Here is a 12,992-nt window from a genome sequence, read left to right as displayed (position 1 = left end):
TTCAGGTGTTTCCTCCAAATTTGCTTTATGTAATTGGGTGGATATAAATTAATGAACAAAAATTAAGCAAGATACATATAACAATTTAGCAGAACCTGACAATCTAATTCCTTTCATTTTTCTCTCTCAAATTCATCTTTAAGCCTTTCCATCATGGGGCTCATAAGAAAATTAACCAACATATGGATACTACAGTCAAATGTCAAATCTTTATGACATACTTATGACATACTAAATTCCTCTATAATGCAGTTATGAAGAACCTTCAAGATACTTGTGTTTTTCATGTAGAAAAGTGTTAGAGTCAAATATTCAACTCAATATAAAATAAGAAGAAACATTTCTGATTTGTTAGGTTGAAAGTGCTTCTCCTTCTGCTAATGAATGATTTCTTTAGCTGTAATATCACTGAGCTGAACAAATAAATCACCTTTGAGTACATAAGGAAAAATAAACACATGCTAAATGGATAAACATTAACAACTACATCTTTACTCAACCATCTCTACCTCTAACACTTAAGAAGCTTAGAGATTCAGTGTTCTTACAGTAACTGCAAGAAAAAAATAAAGGAGAAATTCCTTCTCTTCTGAGATCACAATTATGAAGTCATGTGGTTATACAAATTCTGCATTTGTGTGCAAAACATGAAATACATATATCTTAATTCTTCTTCCTTATACTAGACTTGTCAGTCAGCTAGCAGGACTTTCCAAGAAACAGAGACTGAGATGTGTTTTGTATAACTTCAGTAACCTCAGTACTACAATAATAAGAGATGCAGTATCCTTTTGCTGTGGTTCAAGACAACAGGGAAAGAGGTCACAAGAAAGATTAAATCAAAATTGTTAACACTGAGAAACTTTTCTCAGTTTCACCATGGTGCCACTTTCATTTTTACATAAGCATCGTGGCATAATTCAAGCTCAATAAATCAGAAATCTTAATATTTAAAATTTACCTTGACTTTTAATTATCACCATATTAACCAAAATAATTAGATAAAACACACAGGAAAGGGTAATATTAACCCCACTTTACTAGAGTTGGTTTCTTGACACATTAACTCATTTTTTTTATAGAAAGGGATAGTGCATCTCAGTTTGCTTACAAGCTAGGAGATCACTTTGAATTCTGCATTTCCTAACTGCAAACAGATATAGCACTTATAACAGGTTATAAATAAACTGGTTTTCAAGCATAGAGCCAGCCCCAACGATAATAATACACTATTTAAAAAGACCTAAGGCAATGAATTCCATTTCCAATGGAAAAAAAGAACTGTGCAAACAAGCTTAAAACTACTTTTTTGTGCCAGTGTTATAAAATGTAGCTTTTAATAAAACCTTGACCCAAATGCCAGCAACTTCAGAAAAGAATTTGGGTGGGGGGAAGAAGAAAGTTATTTCATTTAGGAAAAACAACCACTATCTTTTTCCTAATCTTCAACACACACAATTTAAACATATACAGCTGCTGTAACACTTTACACAATTCCTATGTACTGGAGCAATAACAAGATCTAAATACAATTATATTTTTTTAAACACTGGGTCAAGGCTTTACATAAAAATACCATCCTACTTTTCCCCCTAAGTTTCTAAAATATGACATACTTTTCCCCAACATCTGCAGCCATTCAGGAAACTTTTAGGAAACTTTTGTGCATGATCTTAATTCCTAATCCCTGGCTCTTTGGGCTCAGTGACAAAAGATCAAAACCACCAAAAATGATGGTTCACTTGAAGTCAGACGAGAAACCCTGGCTCAATTAGTCTCATAGGACGAAAGCAGTGCTGCATCAACTGGCTCCATGCAGGAGGGACACGTGAAGGATCTCATCAACCAGTCATCTATACAGTCCAGGTGATAAATGTGCATGCACGGCAGAAATCGAATCGGGTCCCCATAAACAAAGTCCATCATACAGATCACACACCTGTTGGGAGTGAGGGAGAGAAATCAGAAAGCATTTTTAGAGAAGTGATCTATCTAGAATACTCTTTAAAATCCTATTACAAAGAGTGCTAATCTGAACAGAAAAAGTGGCTTACCAGTCAGTCATCCTACCACCAAAGCAAACTGAAATTTTTTTCCTATAAGTAAGATCACCTACAATCTCTTACTTCAATCCCCTGGAAATATGCAGAGTTTGAGAGCAATCAACAGAGCAAAGAGAAATGGACCACATGGGGATCAAGTCTATTGCTAGAACTGTGTTATAAAACAGCTACATGTAGAAGACACGAGGAGAACGTGATGCTTTAGGTAGGAAACCACCAGCTAGATAAACTTCATTTACACGAAACTGAGTTTTTAGTGTAAGTCCAGGAGTAAGATTGTTTTCATTTTAATAACTATAGATATATAAAAACAGAAACACTAATTTCAGCCTATTTACTGGTCTGCTATAGGCTGGAATTCTCTTCATCAACCCCAGTTTCAAGTTCACTGCACTTTTCTTCAGGTTCAAGAAGCAACTCAATTCTGCAGTATTTCAAGTCAGTGTTCCAGACAGGCTATGATCTTAAGTGCTAGCACTAAATGGTGCTCTGGTTCAAACAGTCAAACATCAACACAGTAAATTAGATTATGCCTGTATTGGCAAGACCACTCTCAACCTAAAAAGGAGTATGGCTGTCTTCATTAGAAACTCTCAGATGATAACTCTGAGGACAAAAACTCCTCAGTAGTAAAATGTTATACAGTATTAAACTTACCAGGCTTAATAAAATTACTGTGCAAGTTAAGAAATGGGTATAAGATTTTCCTCCTATCACTAAAAAAGCTCTAACCACTGAGCCAAACCAGCTAGGGCTAAACAATTTTATTTTATTTTCAGTCTGATAGCTTTTACTTATATATACACACAAAATTCTAAGAATAAGCCAGCTGATTATGGCTACATAATCCACCAGAGTATTCCTATACCACAATTTACTTAACTATACCTCTACTATTGTTTTTCACTGAATAAAACTACAGTGAATATCTTTATGCATAAAGCTATAGGAGTTAGAGTGAAGTAGCATTTTGGGCTAGATCTCTAGAATTAGCTGTCTCAACAGGTATAGACCTGAAGGTCCCTGATACATTGCCAAATTGCTTTTCCAGATGACAAGGCAATGTTGGTACTAGTCCATAATCACATAGATGAATTGTTGTTTTTTCCCAAAATGTCTTTAATTAGGGTTTATTCCTTTTTTTATTTTAAACTTTCATTATTACAGTACATATATATTTTTTAATCCTCACCCAAGGATATTTTTTCCATTGCTTTTCAGAGAGAGTGGAAGGAAGAGAGACAGACAGAGAGAAACATCGATGTGAGAGACACACGTTGATTGGTTGCCTCCCACAAGTGCCCCGACTGGGGCAGGGGATCAAGCCTGCAACTGAGGTTGCCTCGGCCAGAATCAAACCCAGAACTCTTCTGTTCAAGGGCTGATGCTCTAACCACTGAGCAAAACCAGTTAGAGCCAGATAAATTGTTTTTTAACTGACATCAACTTTCATCTAAATGGACACAAGAAACATATAAAATGATCAGAACTCATACTATCATTTTAAAGCTATTTTTACATGAAAATTCTTTTTAAATTACTATATCTAAACATTCTCTTCCATTAACTGTTTATATTATCTGACTTCCAAAATGCAGGAGAATATTTTTCAAAAGAAAATCTCTTAAAATACACCTTTAAAACACGTATAAATTTATTGAAACTTACTCCCGGATCTTTTTTTCTGATCCATCTCTTCCAGGGTCATAAACTCCTTTAGGCAGATGCTGTATAAGGCCTATTCTTTGAGCTATCCTAATTTGTTCCTCTTCAGTCAGCTGAGTTGCTAGGCGAGTCTGGCTAGGTGTTGGGTGATAGACTGGAACTGGAACTTGTTCCTAAATTTTAAGAAATGGAAAAAAGGATTACTGAGTGAGCCAAAATGTGGCCACCTTTCCTCCCAAATGAAATACATAGCTTTTAGGGATATAAATTAAATAGCAAATATCTATTTACAACATTCATTTACTTGCATATATTACTATATGAAAGACAGTAATTTAGACATATTGCCATACTGCTTTTTTCTACTTACATTTATAAGATAATTTTATTCATACTCTTCACACATTCTTTTAACAGATATTCACTGAGTATCTATTATTTGTCAGGTAATAGGGAGTTGAGAATAAACAAAGTTCAAGTTCCTAGAGTGATGGAGGATGCTACTTTAGATAGGATGCTCAGGGAAACCTCTGATGAGACATTTGAAAAGGCACCTCAATAAAGTAAGATAGTGCATCTTTAACCTAATAATTTCATTGTGGCTAGAACTATTTGAGCCACCTAGTGTTTTCCAGAGAACAACTCTACTGAATAAACTGAGACACATTTTCAATCCATGTATGAAACTTTCACGGGAAATATGTCAAATCACAACTACTGACATTACATTAGAAAATGCTATTTCCATTCATCCTGTAGGATCACTCATGATCTCTAAAATTAAAGCACTTGTTTACAATGACAGTCAACATTTGCAACTGCGAGATTTTGCTTCCACAAATAACTGCTAAATTTGTGTTGAGCTTTAAAAAAAATTCTATAAAATGACCTCCATAATCATCCAGAGAGCTAGCATCAATTGAGGCTGTTTTGAGTTAACGGCTTCTGCAGTTGAAAATAAAATAATAGAAGACCCACAATAAGAATTTATAAGGGTCCAAGTATAAATATTCTCTTCAAAGAGAAATTTTAGGGGAAGTCTCAGATAGATATTAGGCTCAAACACTAAAATATTTCATTCAAGGAGAAATAATCTTAAACACAATGTCTCCTAAAGATACCATTATGTCTCTTTAAGTTAGTCTTATCATTATAAACCCCTTTTATGACAGTAGTTACTGAGTTTCCTATTAAAGACAGTTCAACATAAGACTTTAAATATTCCTTTTCTCTGAGATTCAGAACAAATGTACAATTAAAGAGCTCAAACCCAGTAAATCCCTTATCAAATAATTAAGAGTATATTCTCTGGCACAAGTAAAATGCCAAAGTTTCAAGTTCTATAAATTTCCATATAAACTCATTAATAGTTATTTTAAGTACTTTCATACTTCTATCTAATCATTTAGAAAATAATAAACAAGCATGTGAATGCTTATCAAAACTATTTTCTTCATCCAAATATTTATTTCATGCATATTACATGCAAAGAAGACATCATATGATTAAGTATGGCTCCTGGATCCTGAAACCTTGGGCTTAAGCTACTTCTCTGCCACTTAACAGAGTGACTATGTTTAAGCAATTTAACTCATCTGGATTAGATCCTACCTTACTTATAGTGTTGTTATAAGTCTTAAATGAGGAAGGTGGTGAACCTTGGAACTGCAGGAACTCAATAAATGGCAGTTATTATATAATCATTAATATTGCATTCAAAGAGCTATATCTATTATTACAGCCAAACTAGCATGCTTTTCCATCTTACTGCCTTTACTCTTGCTATATATTTTTTTTTTTACCTTCCCCTACAAGTCCATTGGTCTAAATTCTACCCTGTCCAGTAGGTTGTTGACATGAATGAAGCCTTCCCAAATCCTCCTCCCTGGCATCCAATATTGACAGACTCTGCCTCTAGTCTCAGCGTAATTACATAGGTGTTGTCTACCTATAAGAGAATTAGGAAGATTATAAAGAATACAGGAAACTTCAGTTACATGTGTAGTCATTAAGTGAGAAGACTGTCAATTGTTCTTTCTTTTTTTAAATTTATTGGGGTGACACTGGTTAACAAAATCCTACAGGCTTCAGGCGCACGATTCTACAACACATATGTACACTGTATTGTGTGTTCACCACCCCCAGTCAAGTCTCAGTCCATCACAATTTATCCCCCATCCTCTCCTCCACCTCCATCCACCCACCCTGTTCTAGCTTTCACAGCAGAAGATAAATACCAAACTAACTGCATTTCTCTGGTAGAGCTTGAAAGCTTTCCTTCAGCCCTATATATCTACAACAACACTATGACTACAGGCAATATTTTTTTTTAATTATTTTTTTAAATGAGTATTTCCCTTTAAATGAGCTTTGTACATATACAAAACTTTTCAGTTTGTAGCTGAAACTCAGAATATTTTATATGCATAAAGTATTCTGAAACCCTATTTTATACACTAGAAAAATAACTTTGTTAACCAGGCTTTACAGTGCATATAACAGTTATATGACTTTAGTTATTAACGATCATAAATATGGCCATTTCATCTCTGGTTTAGATAGTCACCCTTTCAAGGTTTTATACCTAGTAGGCAAGCTTTCACAGCAGAAAAGTTTCATGGTTCAGAGTAAAAAAGATTGACCTTGCTCTGCCACTTATTAGCTTTTAGGCTTTGACCAAGTTATTTAACCTCTATGAGCCTCAGTTTCTTCATGTGTAAAGTGATAGGACCACTATATGAATTAAATGGGAATTGTAAGTATCTCTGGTACAACAAGAAACAAACACATAAAGGCTCTTTAAATAAATGTTAGCTATTATTACTGCAGTTCTAATATATGACTATAGAACAGTATTCCAATGTTTACTTCTAGAAATGAATTGGATTTACAATTTTATATGTCAGTCATACCTCAATAAAGCTGAAAGTCAAATAAATAAAATTTAATTTAAAAAAAGGAATGGATTGAAAGAGGTAAGCAAACTTTTCAAGAAGGAATCTTAGAATTCATCTAAGGTCAACTCTTTGTATCGGCCCAAGCTTGTCTACCTACAGTTACATAATTACCGACTATATTGGAATTAGAATTCTGGTCTCCCTTTAAGTCAGTAATTTCCAATAAACTATGCTTGGTTGCTGGATAGCAAGAAGATTAATAAGTAAAATGATTTGGATTTTGTCCACTTACATCATTTTGAAGAACAGTACACTGAAATAACATTTCAAGAAAGCCATCAAAATAAGGCATTTCTAATAAATGGTTCTATAAAGGCTTTTCATCTTCAATAAAGGTTTTATAATTTTAATAATGTCAGAATTTAAGAATTTTAAAGAACATCAAATCCATCTATAAACTGTCCATGTAAAATCAGATTCTATTACTGGTAGAAAAATAAACTCTAATCATACCTTCTCTGTCTGTCCTTTGACTGGAACTCCTGTGGGCTACTTCAGATAGTTCTTACTGTAAGTTTGGGGGAAGGTCAAATTCTGCTGCTATGTAAGCTAAGAAAGTTGTTTTCAAACACTAGAGGACAGTTTCTCCTTGTGCTCACTTTGGGAATTTCTAGTCTCCAGTGTCACTTTCATAAACTCTCTGGTCACCTAAAAGGGATGGGCATCTCCATCCCCTCCCCACCCCTTATCTGGAGTACCTTGGCAGAATCTTAGGCATCAATGGCACACACTTTTAAAAATACTTTTATCTAAGAATATAGGATTTTCAACCTGAAAAAAGACTGGAGTCTCTGCTATTTACTGTCGTGACTCAAACCAAGTCTCTTCATGTTTCTGAATACAGGAGATAATAGCAGCACTTTAGAGGGTAATGATATACTTCTATATAAGGTAACATAAAGGGCTTTATAAATGTCAACATTTGTAAATTATTCTAATCCTTAGTTTTCTCCCCATCATCAAATGACTCTGGTTTGCAGACTTTAAGCTAACTGCTACTGTCCCTGGCTTTGGTCTTGGCTTTTTGGCTTGTCCCTAAATACAAGAAACATTTTGACCTCTGTTGTGACCCCTGCCAGCTCTGAGTTTTTCAACCCTTGGTTTACCATTCCCAATTTAAACTACCTTCCTGACTCTCAGTCCTAGTCCAGCTGACCAGTCTTGATGAGCTGTCATGTGCACCAAGATATACTGCATAAGAAGTGACAATGTAACAACTGGTATAAGACTATGGGTAATAAGGGACTCCAAAATCCTTGCACACACCTACTACAAACAAAAAGAACTAAACTGTTTATAAGTAGTATCTCTAAGCATGTGCTTTTTAAGAGGATAGATTTCTTCAGTCTTATGGTTCACTTTTATGCACAGGGAACACAAAGTACAACAGAAAAGGAAAACTATACTTTATGAAGAAACATACTAATAGATATTAAAATTAAAACCCTATCTTTTAATTATTCACATTATGGATGCATTTTCTTATTTGCTATGTTTTGGTTAAACCAAAGAATCCCTCTAAGTACCACCAGATATTTTAAATGATTTAACATTCTAATTTCAATTTATATGCAACTTTTCAGAAAGCCATAGAGGGAAGGAAATGACTAAGAACTCCTGCTATTTTAAAGATGAATGTGGCCTTACCCTTCTTACCACACACACCTAATTTTAATTGCCAGCATATTTGTTTAAACTGGCCTAATGTATGAGTTACTGTTTAGTAACTAGAGATGCGATGGTATTTTCAAGGCGGCAAAATGGAATCTTGTTTCTAATATAAGCTAGAAGCGATTGAATGGAAAATTAGACAGAGATATAAAAACCACAATAAGATATAGATTCCAGGACAGTTCTCACCATTCTAACTGATGGCTCACCGTGCCTAAACTCTTTGTATAAATAATATGATTTACGCTGAATATCTGCTTTCCTTATGGAAGTCTGGAATTTTGGTATGTGCTAGGCAGTTAGTGCCTACTCAGTATGTTGGGCTTCTCTGGTAGACAACTGTTCACACATATTGGTAGCATTCAGTGCTGGAGGAATTAAGTGGATTCTGTTTGACACCACTAAGAGGGGAATCTTGGAAGCTTGTGCCCGTTTCCTATGGACTAATGCACCGTTCCCCTTTGCTGATTCTGATTTGTATTCTTTTGCCATAATAAATCATAGCTATGGTTACAATGATATACTACATCCCATGAATCCCTCTATGGAATTAACATTCTGGATAATATTCAGAGTGAGGAATAATGTCTGCATTGACGCCTTTGTTTTCAAATAGTTTATCTGGAGACGTTCGTTAGAAATGCTCCTTTGTGAAAAACATGTTGTGACAACAGTAGTTACACTTGTGTTTTATTCCTTTTCTTGAAGTAAATTTAAAAAGATCCCTGAAGGAACTAATATTTTGAACATTTATTATTTAGCATAGAGAAAAACACTTTTGAGATAGAAGTTATGGGCTAAACACTTTTGAGATAGATGTTATGGGCTAAAATCCATATGTTGAAGTCCTAGTTCCCAGTACCTCAAACTGTGATTATTTGGAGTCACAAATCTGACTGGTTTTGTTCTGGTTTCTTCTGCCCTATACTCTTCACCTAATAACTAGGTCCATGTTAGCAGCTAAAGTTACCAACTAAATATAAATAATTCACAGATATATACTCCAGTTTAAATCTCCCTTTTAAATTCCAGGCTCTACTTAACAGTTCTAATTCAATGTCCCGAAAGTACTTCAAATTCAACGCGGCCAAAAAATGAACTCCCCTCCAAAATCTGGTTCTCTTTAAGACTTCACTGTCTCAGTGAATGACACTTTCTTTCCAGTTTTTTAAGACAGAGACATCCTTGGCACCTTGGTCTCCCTTACCCTCTCATAGTCAACACACCACCAAATTCCAGTGAGTTTATTTTCTATTGAAATACTGACAAAATCTCTTCATTTCTTTCTGTCTATTGTCAATACTTCAGTCTAAGCTCCCATCTCTTTCCTGGTATACAATACTAGGTAGCAAAATCTCAATTTGTTCTCTACCTAGAAGTTAGAGCAATCCTTTCAAAACAAATCCAACCATATGCCCTCCTCACACATACCTTAAAACTCTTTCAATAGCTTCCCACTGCTGTTAGGATGGAGGTCAAAGTTCTTAACAAGACCTCCAAAATCTGGTAACCTACCTACCTATCTCTCCTTCTTCACCTAACAATTCATTCACTGTTGTCTAGCCCCACTGGCCTTTCAGATCCTTTCAAGAACCATGGTCTTTCCTATATGAAGTCATAGCACCTGCTGTACTCTCTGCATGAAACATTGTCCTCCATCACCACTCCGCTTAAATACCTTCTTTTCTTCCTTTGGAGCTAAGTTGAACAACTACTTTCTCAGAAACCTTTCCTAACTAACCATTCTCTCCTATTATAGGTTCTTATACACCAAGTTACTTTCCTTCACAGCATCTGTCATAGATGTAATTTTATATAGTTATAATTTGAATGTTTGCCTTCCCTACCAGGCTGTAAGATCCATAAGAATTGTCTTGGCTCCTTACTGAACAGACAGATGAATAAATGGTCTACTAAAAATGTTATCTACAGCCTAGCAGGTTTGGCTCACTGGTTAGAGCGTTGGCCCACTGACTGAAGGGTCCATGGTTTTTTCAGTCCGTGGTTCGATTCTAGCCAAGGGCATATACCTCGGTTGCAAGCTCGATCCCCAGCTCCAGTCAGGGTGAGTGCGGGAGGCTACCAATCGATGTTGTCTCTCTCACATCGATGTTTCTCTCTTTCCCTCTCCCCCCCTTCTACTTTCTCTGAAAAGCAATGAAAAAACATCCTCGGATGAGGATTAAAAAAAAAAAAGTTACCTACAAATGCCAAGTAGTCACCATTAACTTGCTCCAGTATTTTTCCATTTCTGGAGACCCCCCTGCCAATTGTTAGATACTTAATAAAGTTAGTGTACATGCCATAACTGGGATCATAGAGTTGTTTTTGTGTTGCTAAGTATATTCTATAAGAATGACTGATAATAATTCCTACCTCCACCATTACTCCCAAATGTGAACCTTAAATATGACTTTAAAGACCCATGCAAAATAATGTTTAAAAATTAATCAATCCCAATGTACAAGGACACTTAGTATGAAAAGGAATGCTATGAATCAGTTTATGAAAATCTAAATCACCAATGTACTAAATTGCTAATTAATATAAATGCTGGCACCCTCATCTCTGTCTATGAATATAATTCATGAGGTATTTTGTGCTTGGGCTAAAAAGGTATGTGATTATCTGTACGATTACTTGATTAATGTACTTCCTCACCACTAGACTATAAGCTTGATAAGGGTAGGGACTGTGTCTGTTTTCTTACCAGTGTATACTATTTACTCAGCACAGTATCTGACACATAGTAGGGATTCAATAAACATTACTGGGTAACTTAATGATTTAAACCAAGGCACTCATCATGTTCCTGTAATTCATATCATATATTTGTATCAGGAATTTATAAACATGATATGAAAAAAATTGCTAATGATTTAGATTAAGCCACAATAAAACCAAAATGGGAAACTTGATATACACTATAACCAAGATTCTTACTGCAGTACCTGGTTTGTTGTCTCTTTCAAATTTCTACCTATCTATCCCACAGGAACTTCAAGACACCTAAAACCAAACTAATTATCTCTTTCTAGTTCCATAATCCTTTTCAAACTCAGTATCTATGTCCACTATCTAGGTTAATGATAGAGAAGTATAACGGAAAGAGCACAGACATTTCATGGAATTTCAGCTCTGACACTTATCAGGTATGTAACCATACTACCTCTAAGTGTAAAGGTTCCTCATCAGAAAAACGAATAGAATACCTATCTTCAAAGAGTGTTAGAAGGAATAAGTAAGAAAACGTTAAAGTACCTACCAAAATAGGGGCTCAATATCTGGGCCCTCCTCTAATGACATCATTAGTCATCCAAGGTAGACAGCTCATCCTTCCTGACTCCTCTTTCTTCCCCTCTTCCCTTTATCCCTATTTACTACTTAAATGTCTTACAATTTTATCTATCTATCCTCAATGTTGATAGAAGACACACAAGTACTTGCCCTGTGGGTTTAAATTTTGAGAAGGAGAATTCATAATAAAAGCAGCAAATATATTTCAAATAAATTTAAACACTTTTCCCCCTCCTTAATGCTTTCTTTAATTCTCCATACAAACAATAAAAAAAAGCAACACAAGAGAATCCAAGGAAAAACATTTATCTTAAATAAAATGAATAATTTAACGTTAAAAATGTGTGTTAGGAAAAGAAATGCAGCATCATGGAAGGGGGTAGAACAAAAAAGAAACAAAGGATTATAAAATATGCTGAGGCAGAGCAAAGGAAAAAGACAGGGTCAGTCACACAAAAAAGCAAGGTCTGACCTTCTCATGAGAAAAATCTCTGAAGCATTCCAGTTGCTTGTTAATATATAATGATGCACCTATAAAATGATGGCTGTTGTGAAAAATATAATGGGCCCCAATCCTAGGGAGTTTACAAGCCAAGAAAGAAACAGACCAAAGTATAAAAGTGTCTATCTGAAAGGTACTGCATTAAAAGTTGGGTTGAATTTAGGGAATATGATACAATTTCAGAAACTAAAACAATGCAGTGGGGAGGTGCCTAAATAATGTGCTGAGGCTGGAAATAGTACAAGTCTGGTTTGTGGTGAAGGAAAAATAAAGTCACTGCTAAAGAATGCAGCTTGTCACCAAAAGCTGTATCCTTTCCTCCAGTAGGAAATAAGAGTCAGCTCTTCTGATTTTTTCCTTACAGCCTGACAAGCTGCTGCTGGCACCACCCCCTCCCCAGCTGCAGTCTCCCACTGGGAATGTTTTCTCTGAATTTTGCCAGACTGAAACTCAAGGCCATAAAATGGAGGATTTGGAATAGGTGGTCTCGGTGCATATTCAAACTGCTGTTCAATGAATCTTGACCAAAAAAATCCCAAATCAACCAACCAACTGAAACACCCAAAGATTAGAATTGCAGTTCCTGAACCATAATGGATAATTTTTACATAAATTACACAATTATACGTATAGAGGGGGAAAAAGCCAGTATCCCATCTATGATTCTGACAAATGATGTTATGTTTAATGAGAAAATATCCAAACCAGTGCATGGGGAAAAACACTGCTTCCAGAGAGGTAGTTCAGCATTTATTTGCTTTTTAAAGAAATGAAAAAGTTGGTTTTCTTCATTTATTATATAAATATTCACTGACCACTTATCATACAGAGTTATAA

The 12,992-nt window shown here is 35.2% G+C and overlaps 1 protein-coding gene across 1 annotated transcript in view; it reads right to left on the bottom strand.

Moving 5' to 3' along the window:
- Positions 1-12,992, bottom strand: part of RNF11 (ring finger protein 11) — a 39,204-nt gene continuing 26,212 nt past the window's right edge. Inside the window, exons 2-3 of the mRNA XM_081144750.1 lie at positions 3,732-3,901; positions 1-1,939 (exon numbers count right to left, since the gene is read on the bottom strand). Coding sequence (XP_081000876.1) covers positions 1,768-1,939; positions 3,732-3,901 — 342 coding nt within the window. The 3' untranslated portion in view covers positions 1-1,767. The remainder of the gene's footprint in view (positions 1,940-3,731; positions 3,902-12,992) is intronic.

This window comes from Miniopterus schreibersii (genome assembly GCF_964146895.1).
Source record: "Miniopterus schreibersii genome assembly, chromosome: 8".
Lineage (NCBI taxonomy): Eukaryota > Metazoa > Chordata > Mammalia > Chiroptera > Miniopteridae > Miniopterus > Miniopterus schreibersii.
The sequence above is the reverse complement of the archived record's forward strand: the minus strand, read 5'-3'. Positions and strand labels throughout refer to the sequence as shown.